At 37.4% G+C, this 26,394-nt stretch overlaps 2 protein-coding genes across 7 annotated transcripts in view; both read left to right on the plus strand.

The window, feature by feature from the left end:
- prex2 (phosphatidylinositol-3,4,5-trisphosphate-dependent Rac exchange factor 2) overlaps positions 1-3,723 on the plus strand; it is a 127,528-nt gene extending 123,805 nt beyond the window's left edge. Inside the window, exons 40-41 of one of the 3 annotated variants that reach the window (XM_082183871.1) lie at positions 2,538-2,631; positions 2,688-3,723. In XM_082183871.1, coding sequence (XP_082039997.1) covers positions 2,538-2,583 — 46 coding nt within the window. In that variant the 3' untranslated portion in view covers positions 2,584-2,631; positions 2,688-3,723. Of the gene's footprint in view, positions 1-2,537 lie in introns of all 3 variants that reach the window. The other 2 variants (XM_082183870.1, XM_082183869.1) reach the window with 2 other exon arrangements.
- A 2,169-nt stretch (positions 3,724-5,892) lies between these two features.
- Positions 5,893-26,394, plus strand: part of cUnh8orf34 (chromosome Un C8orf34 homolog) — an 89,975-nt gene continuing 69,473 nt past the window's right edge. For all 4 annotated transcript variants that reach the window (XM_082183899.1, XM_082183901.1, XM_082183900.1 and 1 more), the window contains exons 1-4: positions 5,893-6,846; positions 22,361-22,505; positions 22,591-22,722; positions 25,720-25,848. In XM_082183899.1, the coding sequence (XP_082040025.1) occupies positions 6,763-6,846; positions 22,361-22,505; positions 22,591-22,722; positions 25,720-25,848 (490 nt within the window). In that variant the 5' untranslated portion in view covers positions 5,893-6,762. The remainder of the gene's footprint in view (positions 6,847-22,360; positions 22,506-22,590; positions 22,723-25,719; positions 25,849-26,394) is intronic.

Genomic DNA, 26,394 nt, shown 5'->3' on the forward strand with positions numbered 1-26,394 from the left:
TTTCATCATTCAAAAAGGGAAACCAAAATTAGGATTGCAGATATACTGTACAAACCGTAAACAGAGCAGTGCTTGCTTAACATTTTGAATATTAGTCATGCTGATCACTTTCTTCATTCCACTTTTATGGCTCATTTTATTATGAAAATAATTACATCGGCAAAAAAAAACCCAAAAAACGATGACGTTCAATAATAGTCAACGGTGCGGAACACACCAAAAAACTGTGCTAACCGTCGCTCAAAAACGGATCAAAAGTGCCCACGGCCGACCGACTTGCTGTGTCCCTGGCTTTAAGTGTTTGGAATGAATGTGAGTTCATCATTTTTTGGTGAACTAACCATTTAAAGCTCTTTAATGTGCATACTTATTTTTGTAAGTCATTTCAGCTTTAGGTGGGCTGTTTTTTGTTTTAAAATGTAATGTAAAAAGTTTATGGTTAAATGTAAGGTTTAAAAATCTCCCTGACTTCATAACTGAATGGTAAGCAGTTAAAAGTGGTTACCTCCAATTGTTACCTTAAAGAGCTGTTTTTTTAATATTATTATTACTTGATTTAAAGGCACACTATGCAAGATTTGTACCTTAATATAACAGCTCCGAAGTCATTTTGATTGAAAACGAACTCGTAGTAGGGCGAATCATCCCAATTGCCACTGGCAAAACCAGAAATGCAAGTTTGAGAGTGGCGGGGTGTCAAATCTCGTGAGAATCATGACTTGCTTTACGTCACGAAGCACATACATCAACAACATATGAAGCAGCCTCTATGGAAGACACTAGCACGCATTTCAGACGTGAATCATGGCAGAGTCGACAAAGAAAACAAAGAAAGCGTGGTCAGAAGAGTGCAGAGACGTCTCTGCGTGAGTGCTATTTACGACAGTAACGTTAAATACAAGTACTCCACAGCGACTCTAGGGGTCGCTGTTTGACAAAAATGTGACCTGCATAGTATGCCTTTAAAGGGATACTCCAGTTTTTTGGGAAATAGGCTCATTTTACAACTCCTCCAGAGTTAAACAGTTGAGTTTTACCGTTTTCCAAACCAATTCAGCCAATCTCCGGGTCTGGCTGTACCACTTTTAGCATAGCTTAGCATAGATCATTGAATCGGACAAGACCATTAGCATCTCTCTCAAAAAAATGACCAAAGAGTTTCGATATTTTTCCTATTTAAAACTTGACTCTTCTGTAGTTACATCGTGTACTAAGACCGACGGAAAATGAAAAGTTGCACTCATATCATTACGCCTGCTGCACCCATGGTACGGCAGCAAAGTTTCTTGATTATTACGCAGGAATGAGAGTATAGTTCCTAGCCATATCAGCCTAGAAAATCGCAACTTTTCATTTTCCGTCGGTCTTAGTACACGATGTAACTACAGAAGAGTCAAGTTTTAAATAGGAAAAATATCGAAACTCTTTGGTCATTTTTTTGAGAGAGATGCTAATGGTCCTGTCCGATTCAATGATCTATGCTAAGCTATGCTAAAAGTGGTACGGCCAGACCCGGAGATCGGCTGAATGGATTCGAAAACGGTAAGACTCAACTGTTTAACTCTGGGTGAGTTGTAAAATGAGCCTATTTCCCAAAAAACTGGAGTATCCCTTTAACCCCCCAAAAATGTTTGGTACAAATGAATGTTTTTAGATTGATTCAGCAATATTAAATCATATTTATGACTCGAAATAAAACCAGTACATTTTTTTTTACCTTTTTTCAGTGTATAGCTCACATACAGCTACTGTATAACACTATTATTTGCTGCTTGGCAAGGGCTGGTATTTCTTTATGAAAATGCAAATCTAGTGATAAGCGGCCCACAGTTTTATTCGAGACAGAAACTGAGGAACGGCTGTCCAGCATTTATTCTTTAAATTAATTCCTGCAGTACAGCCGTATGAAACAAAACACACAGCATTCTTGCAAATGTGCGCATTATGTTGTTTTCATCCATATACAATGAACCTGCAGGGTATTAAATTCACAAAACATATTCTTGAACATAAAGTTCATGTCCTCTCTTAGAACAGCCAACGTGTGTGTGTGTGTGTGTGTGTGTGTGTGTGTGTGTGTGAGAGAGAGAGAGAGAGAGAGAGAGAGAGAGAGAGAGCATGGGAGCCAAACTATATTTCCTGCTGGGAAATAGAATGAAACATACATTAAAAAGCATACCTGCTCTCTCTCTCTCAGCAGGTTCAAAAGTCCAGTGTAAACTCTAATCTTTCACAGTCACTTGAGGTCCGTAGGGAGATGTACTGTAGCGTGACCCTCAAGACAATGACTCATAGCTTTTCATAGCGTGTTGCATGTGATCATCGCTGTGTGGCTTATGTTTATTTGGCATATAACAAATGCTGCCTAAATCCAAGAAGGTACTGGGGTACATGTTGTGTTTTCATCTTTTATGGGGACATTACATAGACGTAATGATTTTTAGAATATACAAACTATATATTCTGTCCCCTAACCCTACCCATCAAAGAAAACTTTATATACATTTATTTTAATATTTCTAAAATTCTATTAACAGATTGTACAAACTGTGTCAGCCTCCACCTCCTGACGGCGACCCCTGAACCCATGTCTTCAAAAGATCTGGACCAGCCCTGGTTCAACTCCAGACGACACACACACACACACACACACACACACACACACACACACACACACACACACACACACACACACACACACACACACACACACACACACACACACACACACACACACTGTCTAAGTAAAGAGACTGTCTGGACGTCTAGAGGCTCAGAGGCATCTGTCACCTCTCAAGAGTTCACATCATAATATCTATTGACTTTTCTCATAGCTTTTTAAAGGCACCAATATTTTTTTTATTTCATGCTTTGCTACGGCGCATCTCATTTTAGACCGAAGATCAAACAAACAGAATGTCTGATCTCGCCGCTGCTGTCAAGTCATTCACAACAATAGAGTGTCAATCACAATGTCTGTTCCAATAACTTTTTTTTTCTTTATGTAAAAGAATTTGCACAGTGCTTTAGTCTCTTATGTTAAGGCGTAACTTGTTTATAGTTGCTTTAATTGGGCATAGCATCCAAAAGCCTCATCGCAACTGTATGCGCATTTTGTTTTATTTCATCTATTCTCATATAAATCTTTGACATATGTATAGGTTTAGCTTTCACATTAGGTTTCTCAACTCTTAAAGGTTGTTTAGAGTTTATTAACACCATAGTGCATTAAGCTACATGTTGCAGTCTCAGTACTGCAGTCTCAGTGAATCTAGAGTGACACACAGTACTGGAAAGTTATACGACACAGTCATCAGTGTTATAGGTTTATATATTTGTCACACTTACATAGGTCTATAAATGTGTTTGTCTCACCACAATTAAAAATTCAGTACTCAGGAGTTATCGTGTTACATGTTATATTAGTGTTGCTTAAAATAACAAATTAATCACTATGCAATATTGAGAAACCGCGCTAAAAAGGAATTGTTTATTAACTGCATAAGTACCATTTTGAGAAACAGAAGATATTTTTATGTTTTATGATGCATCTTTGAATTATACATGCTCTTGATAAAAGCAGCCAGAAGGTTACATAAATTCGTGTGATGATATTACTGTAAAAATGTTTTTAGTTAAAAAAAAGTTATTTATTTTGTCTTAAAACTAACCCTTTTTGAGATTTTCTGAATACATGTATCTTTTTAACCTGAAAACCAGGTTGATATCCCCATTATTATAGTAAATTGTAATGTCAAATCGTAATTCATTTCAAATAAAAAAATGTTTAAAAAAATGCAATCATATTTCTTATATACAATATATCTATATCTATCTATCTATCTATCTATCTATATAATTTATTTATTTATTTATTTATTTATTTTTACCCATTTTGCATGGTGGAACTGTGTGACTGTAAATACTTATGCAATAGACTTAAACAGTGATTTTGATTTAAATTTGTGCTGCAAATCTGTCACAGGTCTCTCTAGTGAATGTATTTAGTTTGCATCTGACAGTATGCACTGAGTGCACACAAACTCCCAGCTGCTTTATGTGCTGTGCTCTCATCCATCAGATGTGCAGCTGGTATCAGACCAGTTAAAGTCTTCAGGAATCTCACTAATGGCCTCTGCATGTAGACAACTGTCTTTGACAAACATTGTTTACCTGTCATAATTTCCCTGGGCTCACTGTCACTTGCAGTTTTTATGGAGTAAATGTTTTACAGATGTTCTGGTTTTTGCGTTCCCCCGAGAAACTTTGCGTTTGCTCGCAAAATGTTTGTGTTCTCTCACAAAAAAACTTTTGCAAATTTTTTCTGTTTGCAAATTAACACAAAGTTTCTCTGGGAATGCAAATCATTTGCGAGAGAAAGCAAAAGCATTGCCAAATAATTTTTCCTCCCATCTAATTTTTTTTCTTCTTCATCAGAGTCAATACACCTTCAATCCTTCCGAAACTTGTTTTTGTCTTACCCTGATTCTATGGTAAGCCCATTATAAGGGTGTATATTTTGTACGTTTGCACGAAAAGTTTTTCCTTTGCATTTTTTGCATATACAGACCCTTTCCAAAAAATTTGAATATCATGGAAAAGTTTATTTAATTTCCATAATTCCATTCAAAACGTTAAACTTCCATAGATTATAGATTCAGGGCCCACAACTTAAACGATTTCAAGTATTTAGTTGTTTATTTGTACATAATTTGGGTTCCCAGCTCATAAAACCCACGAAAACAGGATTTCAAAAAATTAGAATATTACATGAAATCACACAGTAATACCATGGTCATTGAACCAGGTTTTGGTTATTTTGGCAGTGTGGGCAGGTGCAAATCCTGCTGGAAAATGAAGTCAGCATCTCCATAAAGCTTGTCTGCTGAAGGAAGCATGAAGTGCTCTGAAAATGTCCTGGTAGACGGCTGCGTTGAGTGGACAGCACAGTGGACCAACACCAGCCGTTGACATGGCTCCCCAAACCAACACAGACTGTGGAAACTTCACACTGGACTTCAAGCATCTTGGATTGTGTGCGTCTCCATTCTTCCTCCAGACTCTGGGACCTTGGTTTCCAAATGAGATGCAACATTTGCTCTCATCAGAAAAGAGGACTTTGGTCCACTGTGCTTTATTAAATCCAGAGTCAACGCAGCCGTCTACCAGGACATTTTCAGAGCACTTCATGCTTCCTTCATTTTCCAGCAGGATTTGCACCTGCCCACACTGCCAAAAGAACTAAAACCTGGTTCAATGACCATGGTATCACTGTGTGATTTCATGTAATATTCAAATTTTTGGAAATCCTGTTTTCGTGGGTTTTATGAGCTGGAAGCCCAAATTATGTACAAATAAACAACTAAATACTTGAAATCGTTTAAGTTGTGGGCCCTGAATCTATAGTCTATGGAAGTTTAACGTTTTGAATGGAATTATGGAAATAAATAAACTTTTCCATGATATTCTAATTTTTTGGAAAGGGTCTGTAGATGACAAAACGATCCCGTTAACGCGGATCTGCGAAAACGATTAAAAACGCTGTATTATGCATGCCAGGCCAGTTGTTAGCGATGTCACTTTTTAAAGAAACACTACGCGCTTTTAGACTGAACATGTAATACGCATGTGCATGGTGTCACCGTTTTCCACAATAATGATATCGTTTTAAAAAAAACGTCCACTTTGAAACCCATTTAAAAAAGTTAAATGCATACAAAGTTTTCCATTTTTAGTTGTAAACGGCCCATTAGACCTAGCAGGAGGTTTTTCGCACGAATTTGCATACTTGTGTCTATCGTCCTCTAAGGCCGAACAGAGCTTCTTGGAAAAAAGTGAATTTTAATAATTCTCGTAATAAATGGCATTTTCTTAGCTTTTCTGAGATGGCGCGAACTGACATTAGAAATGTTGTAAAAGCGACGCGGAGATGGCGTTTTTTTATTACTCAACAGGTGAGTAAGATATTTTATTGAACAGATAAATTGCCATGTAGCTCTCCAACAGAGTTCACTGCAACGCATTATCTATTGTGAAAGGTCATTTAATTATGGTTGTTGTAATACTGTGTTGGAATTTATTTTCAAGGAAGTGCTGTAGTAGCCTATCTATTACAAAGTAGGTTACAGCTATAACAGCTTGAGATCCTTTCCATCTAAACTTATATCTCACAAGCCTATAGTGGGTGTTTTATGAGCAGAAGGATAAATATATTTATTCATCCTAACAGTCCCGCAGAGCCGTAGCACAACACAAACGATGTACTTCCGCAAAATGCATGCAGTTTTGTATGCTCCTGAAACTTGAAGTAAGCAATATAATACATGAGTGTGGATACATTTAGCCTATATATAGCCAACAAGATTATGATATAATAAGGCATAATAAGCCCACAAGAATCCTTTGCATTATATATAAGTTTCATATTTGTTTAGCGTCATATGAGTTTAATGACAATTACTCTGTGTAAACAACGAGGGCGGGTCTCTCAGACATGAACAGCCAATGAAAATCGACCTGAGGTGTAATCTTTTTCATTGGCTTTGAGAAGAAGCCGTCGCCAGCTACTCTGCCGAGACCGGAGGAGGGACAGTCCCATCAGATAGTGACCAAACCCTGTTACTTTCAGCATGTGCTGGAGCAGCAGACGAGCTCTCAGCAGCGCTGGATGTCCACTCACTTCCCGCTAGAGATCCGTCCGCAATCCCACACGTTTGAAGATGCTTGGCTATATTTAACCATATCTAAACCATTTGCTGTTTAATGCAACGCATTCCCATGGCGTCTGTTCAGCAGTCAAGAATTCAGTCATACCTGGAGAAGAATAAAATCGGACCCTTGTTTGAGGTATGCGCTACAACTTTTTTTCCACAAAAGATGCTCGTAAGGCACCTCGAGATTTTGCTGCATTGGAAATGAATGAAGCAGGATCTTCTTGTCTGCTCGAACGCAGATTTAGATGTGAATTAGAGTTGAATTGTAAGTGTAGTATGATGGCACAGGGCATTTTAAGAACATCTTATTTCATTTTAGGTCGTTTGAATTGGGAAGTGTAAGCGGGACGTTTGTGCTTATGTTTGTGCGAAGCCTCCTGCATTCAACTTACCTCCATTTAATCAGTGGAAACTGTTGGAAACTAGAGATTTTGGACTTAATTGGGCTCTCATTATAGCTTACCCTGTATAAATCATCTTAAGTAATGTGATAGAAGATGTTTCTGCTGACTGGACGATTTCTAGCAGTAAGCCAATCTGATGCCATTGTTTCTTCTATCAAGATTTTCGTATTTGAATATAGGCTACTGTATTGGGAACGCCAGGTCCCAGCTCCTCCTTAAGATATTTCCTTGCATATGTTTTGTAATGTATAGTTAGTGCATTGCTGCTCATCTAAATGAACACTGCACTGTAAATATATGGCCATACTGTACAGGAGACATGGGAATGATGTAACACGGGATGAACTGTAATGCCAACGTTTAAATTGGAATAAACTACACTACATGTACTTACTATAACGTTGGGATTGGGGTTTGGTTTAGGGTTAGTCGCATGTAATTATGTATAATTTATAGTTATTACTACAGTATGTAACGTGTAACAAGGACTCTTGTTACCCAAGACCCTTATGAAGTGACAATAGAAGTTGTAAGACTCAGGAAGTTGTAAGAAGTTTAGGATTTACTGGACCAAAACAAATTTTGATGTAACATGAATAGAAATATAATGAGAAGGTTGTAACACTTTCTGATGTACTACTGTATAGTGGACCCACAAAGATTGCACAAAATGGGACAGTAGGCTTATATTAAAACAAAATGTTTATGTCATAATAATAGTTGTTAATATACATTTTAATACTACAATTATTGAATGCACCAAATTTAAAATACATGTTTTTATTAGTGTTACAACTATATCTGGTAGCTAGGCTATATGAGGAATGTAACAGCAGCAATCTGTATTTGCCATTCATTTACAGAGTTTAGGAATCATTTGTAGATTTCTAAATTTATAGCAGACACATATGGGAACATAATATTAAAGTTTGAAATGCATAGCACAAAAATCAACTGAGTTGCAGACGTTTAAATAAAATGTTACATTCCCCGGTCTCCTCTTTTGCACTGTCAGCAACATTGGATAATCAGTTGGATGATGTGGGGGACTAAGTAAAAACCTATAATTAATTGAACAGATTGCCCTTAAGATAGTATTAGACTATACGCATAGTGTCCATTAGACTGTAACTGGCCACTATGTCTGAAACAATAGAAACTGGACACACCAGTCACCTTGAGAAAAATGCTCCGCACCATAATGAACCAAAACAGCGTTGTCATCCACCACTGCTTTACCTCCATGAGGCATCTGTAGTAAGAGGAACAGTCTATACGAGCAAACTGCTGATGTATCAACTGTCTTGTAGCAGGGACTGTGTGCATGGGCTGAATATTAAACAGCAATAAAGCTAAAAGCAGCGCGCGTGTGACCTAGTACCATGGACAGCGGCGCCGCGCAGAGATCTCCCACATGAACGCGTTTCCCCCGGGGGCGAGCGCTGTGAGTGGGTTGTTGCGCGAGTGTCTCTCGCCTTCTTCCTCTTTATCGCTTTTGAATTGTGTGTGTTAGTTTTGAAGTATTTTTTTATTTGTGAGAATTGTTTAGGTGAATTTGCAGCCTCTTGAAATAGCCTCAGATTAGTCTGACAAGTCCTGCTAAATATGGTAACACTTAATTACAGACAGTTTACACATGCTCATGTTTTTAATGAATATAATTAAAAGTAGATTAGAACGGGGCTAGTTGTCACAAGGGCTGTATCCGAGTAACTAGGAGGTTTTGAGTCAAAAGTCCTATCAACGTGTATTTTCTCTAGCATGGTTATATGTTCGTTTTAAAGTATGTTGGTTTTAATTTAGCCTTAATTTAAAATATTTTTTTTTTGTGAAACTAAAAGTTCAATATACATTTTTTTGAAGGTAGTTTTTTAAACTGAAAGGTTCTCAGGATAAGAGTATTTTTTTCATAAATGTCAACCTGGGGCAAATTGTCACATGTTTTTAATAATATACATTGATAAAATTAGTTAATTAATCAATTAATTGATACAATTCAATATTTTGGACCAAATATGGTTACTTTTACCTTTACATTTATTTTATTTTATTTTATTTTATTTATTTTTCACCTATCCATCAATTCTAAAAACTGCTTGTCCTATGTAGGGACACAGTGAGCCTGAGCCATAGGCAGGAATTCATTTAAAAAAATCTTTTTTTTTCACCTATCCATCAATTCTCCAAACGGCTTGTCTTATGTAGGGACACAGTGAGACTGAGCCATAGGCAGGAATCTTTTTTTTTTTTTCACCTATCCATCAATTCTCCAAGCTGCTTGTCCTATAGGGACACAGTGAGACTGAGCCATAGCAGGAATTATTTTATTTTATTTTAATAAAATAGGCTAGTAGGCTCTTAATAGGCTGTTCACCGTGACAACTTACCCCAAATAGTGCAACAACTTGCCCCACTATTAGTCGGTCTATTCTGTGAACTGAACTTTTTTTTTTTTTCGCGGACATCAATGGTGAAAGTGTTCACTCATTCTTTCCATAATTATATAAAATATTTACTGAGTAAAAAGTGAGACAACTTATCTCAGTCCTGCTTATATGTTCATTAGTATTATACACAAATGCTGTTATGTAAATTTTAATTTGCACCGCACTTTCATATCCATTCATAACATGTGACACAAATATTATCGTATTAAACAGGGATGCCTGTTTTCTCTATCAGGTTTTCTCTATCCTCTGTTATTTTATAATGTCACTGCAAACCGCTGATATAGAGTCTCAGTTTGTTTGCACATCATAACTATTATCAGTATCTCTTTCCAGGTGTGTTTGCCCGGTGTGTTTCCACTTTACGCTGTAACTATGCTCAGTCACTGCGAATGCTTCAGTAGAACAATACAGACATACTGTAAGAAAAAATGATAAATGACCCTTGTTAGCTACTTTACCGGTTCTTGAAAAAAAACGAAGTTGACAAGTAAACCTAAATTGAGGTCACTATGAATGCAATATGCATGGGACCGGGGAATAACATGACAGCTGTAGCTGCTGCTCACCAAGGCACGGCAACACAGAACTGTAATATTTTACAGGTCAGTTTTTTTTAAACATGAAATACATTTGTTTGTCACAGAATTTGACCACTTAAATAAATATTTATGATATAAAAGTATTTTTTTCTCTTTTTAAACTGACTCGTCACACTAACACATTCCTTGTCAGCAGCAGCAAAGACAGAAAAGCAATTTGTTAAAGGTACAATATGTAAGAAGAATTTTGTATCAAAATATCCAAAAACCACTTGCACATTGTTATATATTTCTTTCAATTTTGTACTTACATTATCCTAAATGTTTCCAAGAATTTGTAAATTCAGAGAAATTCACTATTTTAAATAGTGCCCGTCCCTTGTCACTTGCAGCCTGTCATTGACGTAATATCCGCGTTATCCCTGGTTTCCACTTGCACTGCCATAGTAACCATGGCGACAGACGTGGACAACTGCGTAATGTCTAGCAGTTAAAATATTTTGTGCTGTTGTTGTTTCATTCAAACATTTTGGACCATGGCAAGCAGACTTTGGGACAAAAGGAGAAATAAAACAAGGATCAATATCGGCGTTTTCGAGGTGCCGAGAGCTCCGCGTCCGCGACTAACTTGGACTTGACAGAGCTTCCCGACTTGACAGAGACGCGCTCTTGCATGTACTTTATTAGACAGGTGAGCAAATGTACATAAAACGAAACAATTTTATATAGCTCAACATGATGAAATGTTAGAATATGATCAGTATGTTATTCTAATGTTGATCTAGCTTACTGCTAGTCTCATACAGCCAACAAACTAACACATAGAATAACATTATAACTTTAACACACTCAAATGCAGTTTAGTATGATAGTGTAGACCAAGTGAAACAGTGCTGCCTTACCTCACAATTTTAATTTGTTACCTAAACTGACCAGTTTAAGTAGTAATTCAGCACTTGCAGGTAGTTCGGTAGAATGAAATGTCCTCATTCCTATATATCCGTGGGACTCACGTGTGGCGCTGATATCTGTCTCTCATTAGCAATCACGCCCTGCTTCATACCACAGTTATGTTAAAAAACATGAATGTATTCACTCATCCATAAACATTATTTCCCATAAACATTATTAGATCCATCGGCATGACGACAAGTTCCATGATTCCGCTTATTCACTGCGTCATCAATCTACGCCTTTGTTATTGTACAAGGTTGATTTAGTTAACTGGCGATTGACCTCCTGGCTGCTCAGAATTAATGAGGAAGTTCTTCTGCAAAAAAAAAAAAAAAGCATGGAATAAATGTTATAGTGCAGGCAACACTTACAGCATGCTTATATGACTTTAAATTAATATAATTAAATCCACCTGCACTAAATTAGGGCTTTGCTTATTTTAATTTTCCAGTGGAGTGACATATTGTGTGGGGGCTGTAGATCGAGATGTGTTGATTAGCGTTAACTGTTTTGCCTGAGTGCATTTTTTTTGCATTCATTACTGAAGAGATATTCTAATTTACATATTCTTGAGACTTTCCTAGAAGAACCGTCTTCTATTGATGCCCAAGATTTGTACTGAGATATATATATATATATGGTAAGAAAAGATACATATTGAGGAGTATTTTCAGGTAACAACAAATCTTAGACTAAACTTAAGGACACATCTAAACTTAAGGATCTCATAGAATCATAGGCACCTTCAGTGAACTCAGCTGTGACGAGAACAAGTTTGGGGCAGGAACAGGAAAACAGGCTATCAATAGCCAATCAAAGTGGCCGTATCACTGTGTAATGGTTTGAGGCAGTGCAATAAAGAGAGTGAAATGTTTGTAAAGCTGCAGCATAATTGATCTCTGTTGTGAGAATTGTGCATTCACCCACAAAATACACTGTAGGTTGAGCAAATGGAGGTTTGATTAGCATACAGTTACACACTAATGCATTCAGGCAATAAAACCACAGGCATCAACACAGAAGTAATTCCTCTATGCGGAATATATACAGCTGATATATTTTTCATTCGGCCAGTATGTGTTTATGTGTACTGGAGAATTATTGTCATGGCTGGAGGTTTGATTTGTGGCTGTCACAGACAGTATTTGCACTTACTGAGCCACATAAAACTCTAGTTTCTAAGGACCCTTAGTTTTATTTTTAGAAGATTCCTTTCTTTCAGGGTGGGGGAAGTTATGACATTTATTGACTGAGATCATGGCATGGATGGTTCTTGATAGGGTCTGACCATTCTGTTAGATCACATGGGATGAAAATGCAAGATTTATGAGAAATCCATTTTGCTTTTGCCATAAGACCATCCCAATGCATTTCATCTAGAGTCAAGGGTACACTTGCCCAGAGTGCATTGCTCAGTTCTAGAAAAGTCATTCAGTCAGTGTATAGAGCAATTTGTGTGGCTCAGTTTCTCCAGGGCTCTGTAAGGATCACAGCCTAGACCATGCTGAAATAGTGTCAGCTGATGTTCACTGAACTGAAGGGACTGGGGGTTAAAGGTTATTTGGTAATTTCTGCTCGTCCAGTTTCTGTAGGTTTCTAGGTTGCTGTACTTGTGTCTTAAAGCTGCAGTGTGTAATTTCTTTGCCACTAGCATCACCAAACTTGGGCTTTATAAGGAAAGTGTAAATTTTCTTAAAAGCTGCATGCAAGATCATTTTTAAAAAGATTGTGCAAATCCACAGAGCGCTATTTTATGATGTGATAGTATGTCCCGAATCTTGCCTACTCTTCTGCTATACACTCAAATGTATCTACTTTTTCCTCTCAGAGAAAATGTACTTTTAGGGCTCAAATACTTTTAAGGTATAATATAAGTAGGCAAACAGGGACGCAGCGTGTTTTTATGAGTGAGTCACTGAATGATTCACTCAACTGTTTTGTTCAATAACACTTATTCATTCGGGAACGAAACGCAACAACTGTGTGAGATGCAAATGTTATTATTATTATTATTAAATGTAGGTCTAAGTTATTTAATGTTAAAGCCACACTAAGTAGAAATTGTGTTTTTGTCAAACAGCGACCCCTAGAGTCGCTGTGGAATACTTGCACTGTCGTAAATTATATTATAACATTTTTACATGATTGCAGCTAAATCACAAGTAAATAGTCTATAGTCTAGGCCTACTGTATAATTTAATTTGTGTTGTTTTTATTGGAATGTAAACATTACAAAATGCCAGATAACATCAATTAAGTTAAATGTACGTCGCATTATTTCATAACATTGGCCGTTATGATGTCATTAGACATGATTATTGCAATTTATCATAATAGTTTGCAAATTGTGCTCGTTTACACTATTTACAACCTCTACGTTAGGCTTATTTATTAGATATTGAAATCTGTTCTCATGATAATCGCAGGAATCAACGTCAACAGCGTTGTCTGATATCAGGACTCAGGACTACGTGATAAATACACCTCACAACACCTGAGTTCAGCTGGCAAACTAATTCGTGAGGCATAGCTATCTGATTTATCAAAATGATTCCATTTACACCTGGTCACATAAATGTATTTTTGCGAAACGGATTTAAATTCGATCTTCAATTCTCGCGCTATATGCAGATTTAATGGAGTGCACGTCACCGAGATATGAGCTGCATTTTATAGATCATCAGCTAAAATGTCAAAATCAAAGACCGCAATAAGAGAGAGCAGTAACAGCCCTGGTAAGATCATTTCGTTTCTTTACTTTTAATGATGAAGATTGTGTGATAAGCGTCTGCGACTTACTTTCACTTTGATTTGCGATAGTTTACACGTTGGCTTGATGCAGTTGCTCATCTGCGGTGATGCGTGTTCCAGCGCGTCGTCATATCTGGATATAACATAATAGCCTATACAACGCTCTCACACGATTTTTTTATTTATTTATTTTTAGCATTTTTGGGAGGAGTACAATTTGCATATGTGGTTTCAACAACCATATGCATTTACACTTGTCCAGTTTCGTCTGGAATGCGTCTCAGATCTCCTCCTGAAGTGGTTTGAGGGATCGGATTCAAATCCGTCTCAAATGCGTTTCGGAGGGCATTTAAACCTGGACTTTTCACGATCGGATAGATATCCGATCTGAGAAAATGCATGAAGTGGCCAGGTGTAAACAACCCCCATGACAAAAACATGCGCACGAAAGCCGAAAACAAACGCTGGTTGGCCTCCAAGCGGGAAGGAAGTCGACCGGAAGTTGAAGCCGGCCGCGTGCCACCATCTTGTAGCAGAACTTCACCTGCTGTTAGCATCCCATTGACTCCCATTCATTTTGGCGTCACTTTGACAGCGAATAACTTTACATCTGAGGCGTTTAAAGACTCCATTTGTCCATTATTTATTTCTAAAGAAACACGACAATGTATAAAATGCCCCATTACCTTGTAGCTTACGTTATGGCCCCGTAAAAACAGTTTTTGTAAAAGTAGGCTAACGATTGCGTCATAACCACATGACTCTCTGTCGCACAGTAGAGAGATTACCGTATTGACGGGAGGAGAAGCTCGCGGGCAATCGGGGGGATGTGGAGGCAAAATGACAAAATAATTAATCAGAATACCTAGCAAAAGTTTCTCCTGCTCCTAGCTCATGGATACCTCCTACTCACGCTCTCCGTCTCTGCAAGATTCGGAAGGGAATGATTCAGATTTCTCATGCCACAGCCACTAGAAGACAGACGGGTTGCTCACGTCACATCTACGTCGTGAAGCTCAGTTTGAGTCTGCGCGTCAGGAACGGAAGTCCTAAAAAATCGCTGAAAATGGGCTTCACTTGCCTCAATTGAGTTCCAATGAGATGACTCTGTCCATTTCTTATACTGTCTATGTTGGCCTCTCACGTCCAAATTTGAGGAAGTGGTGGGGGAAGTGACGTATGCCGTAAAGCAGTCGAATTTTGTAGTTCTTTTTGTGCTCTTGTTACTACCCGAACACCGAAGTTACATAGTGCCAGTAAAAGCGATACAGACCCTGTCAGGCTATGGCAGACGTGTCATTCAACCTATTGTAAGTCGATGTACCATCACAAGGATCTTGGAAATATATTATGAAGGTTGAAAAGTTACATAGTGTCGCTTTAACTTCTTATTTACTAAGGTGTTGTATAAAAGCAACATCACAAAATCGTGCTGTTGATATTGCTGAATTATAGCCCAAAAAAAAAAAAAAAATTCCAATGAAATAGTGAATAACAAATAAGTTTGCATTTTACGTGCAGACCATGGCAATTCCTTGAGTTGCAACTGTCATTATGGAGCTCCTCACTGTCCCACAAGTAACAAATTGAATGCTACATCAGCACACAGAATATCAATAAAATCATTTGGCTGGAGATTCATGGCACTTCCTGCTTGTAATTGAAAATGACACCCACCAGGCAATTGAAACCTCAAGAACTGTTCAGTCAGGGTTGGTAAAATTGCCTTGTGTGTATCACCATGAATAATGGAGGTGTGTCATAAGTTTCAGCCAAAGAGTTGACATGTGTCTGAGAGCCCAACTTAACAGGACATCGTTGAGGCATGTGTGACAGCGAACTATTTTCTGTCATTTAATATTTAACCTTTAAATGAGGCAAAAACGTGTAGGAAGTGTAGGTCTTGTTAAGACATTGCTTATTACAGCAGAGGGGCTGCGCACACATACACAGATCTGTACCCTGACGAAACACACACACTCACAGCAGGGTTGGATAATGGAGAAGAGATGGAGAATTCCCTCTCTTGCCTTTATTTATAGAGGTTTCTTGGCGGTCTAGTCTCTAATTAACGTTGCAGTGACCTGCAGACATCTGAGGTGTCTGCACAGCGTGAGCTCCTCTCAAACGCCCTGCGTACAGGACAAGCTCACCTGACAGGCTGAAATGCAATAAATACAATATTAAACGAATCCTGTGATCATATTATGCTGAATGGAACATGTAGGGTTCCCTTATTAAGAAATCCAGTGCCATCCGGATAGGAATGTCTGTGACTGTGCATTTTTTTTCACAACTCTTTTCATAAATATTGACCTTCATCAAACACCGTAAAACAATCAAGTCAAATCTCTCGTTGTGCCGCCTTGTGCATTATAAATTTAGATTTTATTCAGCAACTATCTGGGTAAAATAACATTTAGGTGGTTTAAAGGGATAGTTCACCCAAAAATGAAAATTCTGTAGATAAAGAAGATATTTTTATGAATTTTGGTAACCAAACGGTTGATGGGCTTCATTGACTTCTATAGTATTTCTTTTTCCCATACTATGGAAGTCAATGGTGCCAATCAACTTTTTGGTTACCCATATTCTTCAAAGTGTTTCCTTTTGTGTTCATCAGAAGAAAGAAATTCATACAGGTTTGGAACAGCTTGAGCGTGAGTAAATTATGACAGAATTTCATTTTTGGTTGAACTATCCCTTTAAGTACTACATCCCAGCTTATGTATAAAGAAAGCAATAAAGAATGTCTAATCATAGACTGCTCGGAAAGGTCACTGGTGTAGCACTGTTGCTGATTTCACCATTAAATCAAAATGGACAAATCTTATTTCTTATATGGAATATTGCAGAGTTTATTATAAATGATTTATCTGTGCACACTATTTTTTTTTAATGCATGTGCCCTGTAATCTTTAATCGGAATAAGTTCACCTTGGTTTCAGCAGCATGTTTCTCTTGTCTACTCTGATGAAGTGAGCGAGGGCGGGTCAACCTGTCACTCACATGAGATCGACCAATAGCTAACCACAACCATCCAACAATACAATAAATTCCGGATGGACAAAATAAAGTCCTGCCCTACATTTTCACCCCTGTTTCATTTGGGTATACATCACAATAGGGAAGAAAAGACTATCGCAACTTCCATGTCTTCTTTAACTAATTCTTAATTATGCACATTATGGATTTGTCTGTCCATGTGTTGCTCTCTGCGGCTGCACTACTTCTTTCCTTTCCTCCTCCTCTTGTCTCAAGGGCTGGAACCCTTCCAGAACTCTGTCCCAGTCTTCAGTCAGCGTCACCCTGCTGTGACGTAAGGCATAAATGATGGAATCAGAGGAATAATGAGAGTGCAGGCTCTGGCAATGCTGAGCTCTGGTTAAAAACTCAACATATAGCATGGTCAACAGTGGCAACATACAGTATAAATACCTTTTTGCATCCATGTTGTGTCTGAGTCAGGAGACTATGAACTGTAAATAGGGTTGCAAAGGTGCAGAAAATTTATGGAAACTCTCTAGTTAATCTAGAGAAAACTGTTTTTTTATTTTTTATTCCAGAGTGACCAGGGGCCTCATTTATAAAATGTTGCATGTTGTCCTACATTTGATCTTACTATCATTTCTCCAATGTGCGTATGTGTGATTCAGAGAACGTGTGATCTTCCATATTTGAAATCTATAAATCGCAAATTATCTTGAAATTGTGCGCAGCTGAATGGTTTCAGATCTCCGCCTTGTAAACACCCCCTAATTAATGTCATTAACATATAAAAGAGCACCAGTCACCATTTCCATATTTGAAATCTATAAATCGCAAATTATCTTGAAATTGTGCGCAGCTGAATGGTTTCAGATCTCCGCCTTGTAAACACCCCCTAATTAATGTCATTAACATATAAAAGAGCACCAGTCACCATCAAAATGGTTTTCCTGAGAATGGCGAGCAGCAAGAATTGCTTGGATTTCCAAATACCTGCAGTACTCCGACTCTTTGCTGGAAGGAGAAGTGTGTACATCTTCTTAGAACCTGATGGCGCTAAGTATTTTTTCCACATCAAAGTCCTTTTTAATATAACGAACGTTGTAGTGGATTTTAGAATCATGGGGCCTCGTTTGTAAAATGTGTGTACGCACACCCTATGTTAAAACGGTGTGTATGCATATTTTATAAATGAGGCCCCATGATGGAGGAATGCACAGTGCATGCAGGAGGTGTGGCCTCAATACGCTGTTTTCACGCAGCCGTTATTTTGAAATCGAAAGCGAGGCTCCGGTGGGAAGAAAACCGGAAGTGTCGCCTTTAATCACAGGAGAGTCGTGAATGCGATGGCGTATTGTTGTGTTTAATGATGTTGTGTCAATTCTAAAAATGTACATACATTTCTTGCATACTTTAGACTATATACAGTGAAATTCATTTATAAATAAAATATTTTTTTAATATATAATTCAGAATGTAAAAAAAGAAGCAGGAATGAACTATATATATATCCTATATTGAATAGTAACATCCAATAGTGTAAATCGTGGCAGCAGCTTCAGGTTGGTAATTCAAGGCATTGTTGTTTATCTTTACTTCCGGGGTTCTTCCCACCGGAGCCTCACTTTCGATTTCAAAATGGCGGCTGCGTGAAATCAGCGTATAGCCCTGCAGTAGGTTGTGGGCTGTGTGCATGTGGTTGAGGAATGTGCAGGGTTGCATTTTTTGCATTTAATCTGGTTGTATTAACCAAGATTGAAACTGCAAGATGTTTTTTTATAACTATAAAGTTTCCTGTTATTGGCAAATTTCCAGTTTATTCCTATTTATTTCCGTTATTTCCCATATAATCCAACCCTAAGAGTAAATAATACATTTTAATCTCTTAAAGTCGCCCTGTAGTCAATCATATAATCCCTTAAAACTCATCTTTGATCACCAAAATTACATATTTAAATGTGTTTTCCTGTGAAAAAAAAAAATCCTTCATGCCTTAAAATAGCTTGTAACTCTGTGTAATGTAACCCTACACTCTTGATCAATTTAGTAGATGCGGACCCATAAATATGCAAATTACCCCCGCCTCCACTCACTCACCAGCTCATAGATCCACTCATTCAACTTTATTGTAGTAATCGCTGTGCAATGACAAGTGGAAATAGTTTAATTCAGCCATATATGTTTGAACCAGAAACTGATTCAGAAGAAGTGTAAGAGTGAATTATACAGGCTTCCTTACAAGTTTACTCTACAAGTCGAATGGTAATGCATTTTATGTATCGCCCTTTACAACGTCGGACACATAACAGTAATTAATATGATTAGCCTTTTGCTTGACTAGGTTATCAAACAGCTAATAGTCTGGCTTCTCTTGAGACTCCCCTGCTTTGCAGCAGTTAATGATATGCTAAATCCCGCTGGCACGTTGACGTGATTGGCTACAAGGTTAGAACCACGTTTTTGAGACTGTCTGCAGTTTAAAGGAGAAAATACTCAGCAATGGTGTTGACTTATGAATTTGTACACGGTTACAAACGCCACATAGACATATAAACAACATTAAAAACGTGATTTTCACCACAGGGGGTCTTTAACAAGGAATTGTTGCTTTTTCTTTCTGAAGAGTTTATGGCAGTGACTGAGACAGCCTGTGGTAAACAGACAGTATCAGCTTTCATCATGACTCATGATAGTTCAGCTGAGAACACTCATGTAATCAGATGAAGGAAGATGTTTCAAGGATGCTAACAGAACAGAAGATATCTAGAGAATTTGTGTCAGCAAGTGCAAGGATATGTTTAATATAAACCATCTGGATGTTACTTCAACATTTAGCTGCAGTTTTACGTTGTAAACAAATAGTCCTTACAATTTAGTTAGGTTAATGCTTAAAACAATAAATTAATTGTTTAGTTAGAAATCTTTCAGTTTATTCATTATACTGGAAATGGAAGGTGCAAGCTGAGCACATTGCATTGTGGGATGCAGTGTTCTACACAATAGTCTTTGTTGTATCCTGCACATTTTTGGCAGATGTAGTAGATCACCTGGATGTTGTATGCATGAAAATGTACTTACACTTATAGTATTGTCACTGTATGTTGGCACTGGATGTTATTTCATACATTCTTTGACATGTTGGAAGGGTTTTGGAATGTGGTACTTTAAAGCTGGCACTGAACTTGGCTTGCAGTCAGTATGTCTATTAGAGAGGCTCGTCTCCCCCATGCCAATTTCCCCAGTCTGTCAGTATGATCCAGAGATCCTGTGTTTCTCCATCCTGATGATCCAAGAAAATCCATTGAGAAGCTTATTTCAGAGCAGGGATTTTGACATAAATTTGAGTATGTCTATGCAGCCTCTCTATCATACAGTATCTTATTCGCTGTAAGTGAGTCCTTTCCTCACTGGCTGTGACTTCCAACCATATCGTCACCATGTTGATGTCCGTATTAAAGTGGTCAGTGAAGTAAGCAGGGGAAAACCCCTCTCAGATAGCATCAAATGGTTTACATTTTTGAAATGAGTGTGTGCTAGTCCACACCATGTTTTCCTGTTTACCACAAGGGCAATTACTCATTGGGGAGCCTGGGGTAGTTAACACAGCCCTGCTCAATTTACTTCCTGCTTAACCCACAAATTACGTCTCTCTTTTATGTACCCCCTGTTGCTAAGTTAGTTTAATTACCCAACAAGGCTTATGTGTTGTAATTACTGCACTTATATCTACCGTCTTGTTGATTAGTGATTGTCTGGCTTGTAACACAGAACTGAGGCTTTGTTTTGTGAGCCTACACTTAAAGCTCAGACTGGTAAAAGTTGTTTTCACATGCACTATTTTATATAGACTTGTTTATGAAATGCTTTCATTTGTTTTTATAACTGAACGTCATAATTGGACAAAACTAGTTTTTCCTGAGGAGGGTAAATTTGTGTTTTACAGGCGTGTTTGTGGTTTTAATCTAGCCTAAATTAAACGTGTGTGTGTGTGTGTGTGTGTGTGTGTGTGTGTGTGTGTGTGTGTGTGTGTGTGTGTGTGTGTGTGTGTGTGTGTGTGTGTGTGTGTGTGTGTGTGTGTGTGTGTGGTTGTGTGTGGTTGTGTGTGGTTGTGTGTGGTTGTGTGTGGTTGTGTGTGGTTGTGTGTGGTTGTGTGTGGTGTGTTATATTATTTGTTTCAAACATTTTGATGGCGAAACCCCCAAATATGATGTTCCCTACAATACAGTTTAAAATAATAAATAAATATAAGTATTTATTTTAATCAACTTCCATCAAGTTGATTAAAGTATATTGAATTGTTAAAGTTAAAGTATTTAAATTAAAATGTTAAAGTATTTCAGTTCAGTACGTTCAGTTCAGCATACAATCTGTATTGTGAAAAGCGCTATATAAATAAACTTGACGACTTGACTTGACTTGACTATTTAAATATGAAATTATATTAAAGTAATTTAATATACTTTAATGTAATACTTAAGAATTATATTATTTTCTATTTTTTTTTATCATTTTTTATTTGATTATCTAGATAATATTTACCTTCTTTTAATTATTTCTTACCAATTATTTATTGATTTATTTTTCATTTTATACAGTTATATAATAGGGCTGTCATTAGAATAAAACATTTGTTTACATTTTATACAGTATAATACTCTCATGACTTCCAAACTGAAAGAATGAAACCGTAACGATGTCAAAATCTTTAAACATAAATTGCATAATTAAACATTTTGTAAAATGTTTTAAATTCTGAAATCTGATTTTGCAGCCCATTTGGGGTCCCTGGACCCTAGTTTGAAAACTCTTGCTCTGTGTCCAAAATCAAATACTTCCCTACTATATAGTATGCGAAAAACAGTACGCCAGCAGAGTAGTATGCCCGAATACATATAGTAAACAGTAGGCGAAAAGTACCCTGGATGACCTACTACTTCCATCGAGATTCTGAAGTGTGCACCCGATGGACATCCCATAAGGCCATGGGAGAGGAATTACGAATGACAGTGAAGCGTCACAGACTTGCAACTGACGCTGGTAGGTCATGTGACAGTAACAGCATGGCGGATGTAGTATGTCCGAATTTTATTCCTACTACCCATTTAAATACTATACAGAGCGTACTTTTTTAACGGTCACAAACTACGTTCAAATTCAAATATAGTAGACCGTATGCAATTTTCAGACTTATTCATGTCTGAATAAGGCTTGATGCATTTAAAATATAATTTTGATGATGCCTACCAGCAATTTTGTTTTGTTTTTTTTGTGCACATAATCTCATTTTTAGTGTTGCACAATGAAGAGATCTTCCATATTGCCAGTTAGCCTCCAGCAATATCCTCTTGCATGGTATAGCTCATTTAATGCTCAATATCAGTGTGCAAATATTACCCAGACCTAATTAGTTTTCCTGATGCTGAAAGCTGGCCAACGCTGCTGATTCAGTTTGGGCACGATGCAACCTGGCTTGACAATGTGCTACTTTAGCACAAGTTCTCTGGCATTTGTTCACACGCTGTACGTCTATACTCTAATCACTCTTTGTTTGGCTCTGATAGGAGATGATGACCAAGCTGATAACTGAGACACCAGATCACCCCATCCCTTTCCTCATTGGCCATCTTCAAACCAAACAGGAGAGCCCCGGCAGGATTCAGAGGACCCTGTCGGGATCTGCTGCATTGTGGGCTGAGAGCTCCTCAGGTGTATATCGTTCAGCATCCTTCAAGCTGTTTTTCACACAGAGAAAATGCAGATCTCTACCAGTTTTCTCCTTCTCTCTCCATAGAATACAAAGGTGCACGGCGGGACTCCAGGGGTAATGAAAAACCCTGGCAGATCCATCCCAAGAAGCCCAAGAAATCAAAGAGTGACCTGGCTGTGTCCAACATTTCCCCACCCTCTCCCGAGTCTAAATCATGTGAGTCCCGCTGCAATCGGAAAAAGCTAGCGTCACTACATCAGTTTTATGTGATTTGGTTGGCTGTTAATCTGAGATCAGCAATGCTATTTCAGAGATCAGAAATAGAGGAGACTGCCTGTGCATTAGTGAACAATGATGACTTCTATCTTTAGATAGTGCCATTATGGAGGCCATCAGCATGAGCTCTGAGTGATACATATTGCTGAGGGAGCAACTCGTATCAGAGTCTTTAATAATTTAATATGATGCTCTGTTACTGACAGCGGTTCTATTTCTGCCTGAGTGGAGGCTGTTGGCCAGTTTTGGGGAAGTGGGACGAAGGAAGATAATAAATATGTATAACCCCATTTTAAACTGTAGATGTGTGCCTTTGCCCATTTCCCGCTGACTTATTTAGATGGTTTTCGCATCAGCGAGTTTGTAAAACCTGTGATTGTGTTTCTACATTTAGTTTTTGTACGTTAAAGGAGTTCAACCAAAATGTAAATTCTTTATTCATTTATTCACCCTCATATCATTCCAAGCCTTTCTGCTCTTTTTCTTAAAATAAAAGTAATGTAGACACTGTCAAGATCTAAAAAGGATAAAAAAGAGCTTTATTTGAGGGAAAAGTCCAAAATTAAACTATCACAAAAGTGCATTTAAATATGCAGTATTATGCAAATAATTCCTAACCCTATAAAGGCTACTGTATTATATTTAATACGCCTATTTCTCAGGCCTCTAAATGAAATGGGATCAAAACTCTTCAGAAAAATCTGTTGTACACAATCTACTCCTTACCTTCTGTCATCTGATTAATAGTTTATATTTTTTTTATTACTTATTTATTATTAGCAAGTAAAAGGCCTTGTAGTATCATTCTCATTCAGGTTGTGGTACACATGTCCTTTTGCTGTGAAATCTACTGATTTTTATAAAGTAAACATAAGAATAACTTTTATGTTGTTTGCAATATTTCAAGATGAACACTTACTGGACTGAAGCACTTTTATTTTTTTTGAAATCCAATACATCAGGCTTTTAAAGAACTATTTATTTATACAACTCTCAATCACCATTGTATTGCATTGCATTATATGTTTTGCTCATATTTTATTCATATTTCTGACTATTACTTTATATGTCAGGCTATACAGGGTTAATGACCAAAAAAGAAGCTTATCTAAAGTCACTAAATTCCTTTTATTGAATTTGTTGCAGAAGAACCATAATATTTAATTTCATGTTTTATGCATTGTTGTGTTTTTATAATGAGAATTTGGTTGTACATGTAAATGCACTTCTTGGTGTCAAGTTTTGATGTTCGCAGATGCATATGAGATTTGAGAGCTGTGGTAAAGTTTGCGTATTTTTTGCGTATGTTTTTCATTTAACATCTTTCAAGTGCCAGCTTCGTTTGAAAAAATGTAGGCTTTTGGTTTCCAGGCAGTGATATTTTACATAATGAGTCCAGAGGTTACTCTGCAGCACATGAAAAATAAACAGAGAGTAGGCTAATTTACACACGGAAGCACGCTGCAGTATGTATAGTAGCAGTCATTATTTAATGCTCATACATATCAAGGAAAAGATATCCGTTCTCCCTAAGCAACAAATCGCACAGGACATCTCTGACTCTGACATGCTATAGATATTCCTGATTTGTTGTTTATTTTATGCTAATCAAGCTCATGCATATAAGCACAATCCTTAAAAAAACGAACATACTCATTTTAAAATCAATCCAAATGATCTCCCAGATCATCATAACATTCACTAATTGGTCATTCTGGGTATCCAGCGTCCAGCTTTAGTGCTGTGCCGCTTGATCGCAGAACCTAATGAGCTGTTCTGTTCTGTTACCTGAGATAACCTGTACTGTCACTGTCATGGAGTTATACTGTTTGCCTAAAATGTTTGTGTGTGTGTGTATATGACATTGAAATGCAACTCTTATTGCTTCCTCACAGCACTTTTTGTCCACATAAGCCACGTTTAAAGCAATTAGAGAGGCTTGGGGAATGTGTTTTGGAGGTGGATGGGAAAATACCCTGCAACAGAAATCATTTGCAAAACATGCAGTGCACTGAAAGCAAATGTCACAGCAGTAGCGAGCACATTTAGCTTGATTTTGTGAGCGTTCTAAATTATTCAGTGTTACAATTTTTGCTGCAAGTGCTTTCATTCAGACTCACAGAGATATTTCCTACGTCTGAAAATCTGTACACGTTGGATTTTTTTTTTTTCTCGCAATGGTGAGCACAAAAATAGTACAATTTGCTATTGTAGTGTCCTTGGATGATGGACACAGTAAAATTGTCTTTAAAATGCTCAGCAGCTGCTCAAGTCTTGAAAGTGACTAATGTTGATAGACTGCTGTTGATTTGTGTTCCTGAGAAGTGTAACCCAGGTGAATTGTGTAAAAGTTGCTGCATTTTCAAATATATTTTCAAAAGCATTTATTTCACTCATGTATAGCTTCCTACAACATTGCTAGAGCTAGTACCATCTAGTAATAACTTTTTAAGAATTCTAGCAATAAGTGATATGGATTAGTGAGATTATCAAACCATGAAGGCTGTGAGTTATTGTGTGTTTCATAGTGAAGCGCAGCATTGTGTTCATTTACACGCAAACACCATATGATCCGCCGTTTCCCGTGTCATCAGAGCAGCTCGGCTAATAATAAACAACAATTAATATTATTATGTATTTTTTTAATAATTTTGATATACTACTATTATTATTATTATATACTTGTTTTATTTTATTTTACAGTACGATATTAATATATTCCTTTAATTTCATTTAATTTCTGTTGTGGTTGTTCTTGTAAAGTCATAGTGAATGGGGGGACAACTGGTTTTCTTCATCTGATCGCATGCTTAATAAAACTGAAATATTGTGCGCAAAAATGACACAGCTATATTGTGAATTTAATGTTTGAACCGTACAGGAAGGACGTTTGGCTTTTTCAGTTTTTGAAAGTATTTTATTCGCTTTATGTTGCAGTGCCTCGTTCAATACTGCGTCCTACCTGGGACTGGAGGACTAAACCTGAGAGTCGAGACTTTAATGAGTTCAATCACATACTGCAGGAGAGCAAGAAGCTTGGCAAAGCCCTGGAGAATCTTTCCCGCAGTAAGTGAACCGACAACTATCCAGTGCGAAACAGCAATGGAAGGCTAATTCACACTGCACGGACAGACACTGACAGACTACAACAGACACTTCAGCAGGTTTTCTTGGATCAGTGTGTTACCCCTTTTGGCGTCTGTCGGCTCTCGTTTTCGCCAATTAAACATGTTGAACATGGTCTTGGAAAGTCTGAGAAGTGACGTATTGTAAAATGTTGACTGTCGCCGTTGGTCGGCATCTGTCAGTGCAGTGTGAATTGGCATTTAAAGAATAAACTGAATATTGTAATTTGTCTGCTGTTAGAGCATTATTTATACTTAGCTTTTCGAATTTATGCATTTATTATAAATATTTTAAAATAAACTCATTGTGCTGAAGCTAAAGGTTCTCAACTGGTGGATTACGACACCAAATTGAGTCTTAAGTTCTGACAGCAGGAAGAAAACAATCCCAAAAGCAAATAGTAAAATAGTGTACAGCTATAAATATGCTTTATCTTATCAACTTAATTATGTAGGCTTATCAACTACATAATAAAAAAAAAAACTC

This window comes from Leuciscus leuciscus, assembly GCF_965113295.1.
Source record: "Leuciscus leuciscus genome assembly, chromosome: 11".
Classification (NCBI taxonomy): domain Eukaryota; kingdom Metazoa; phylum Chordata; class Actinopteri; order Cypriniformes; family Leuciscidae; genus Leuciscus; species Leuciscus leuciscus.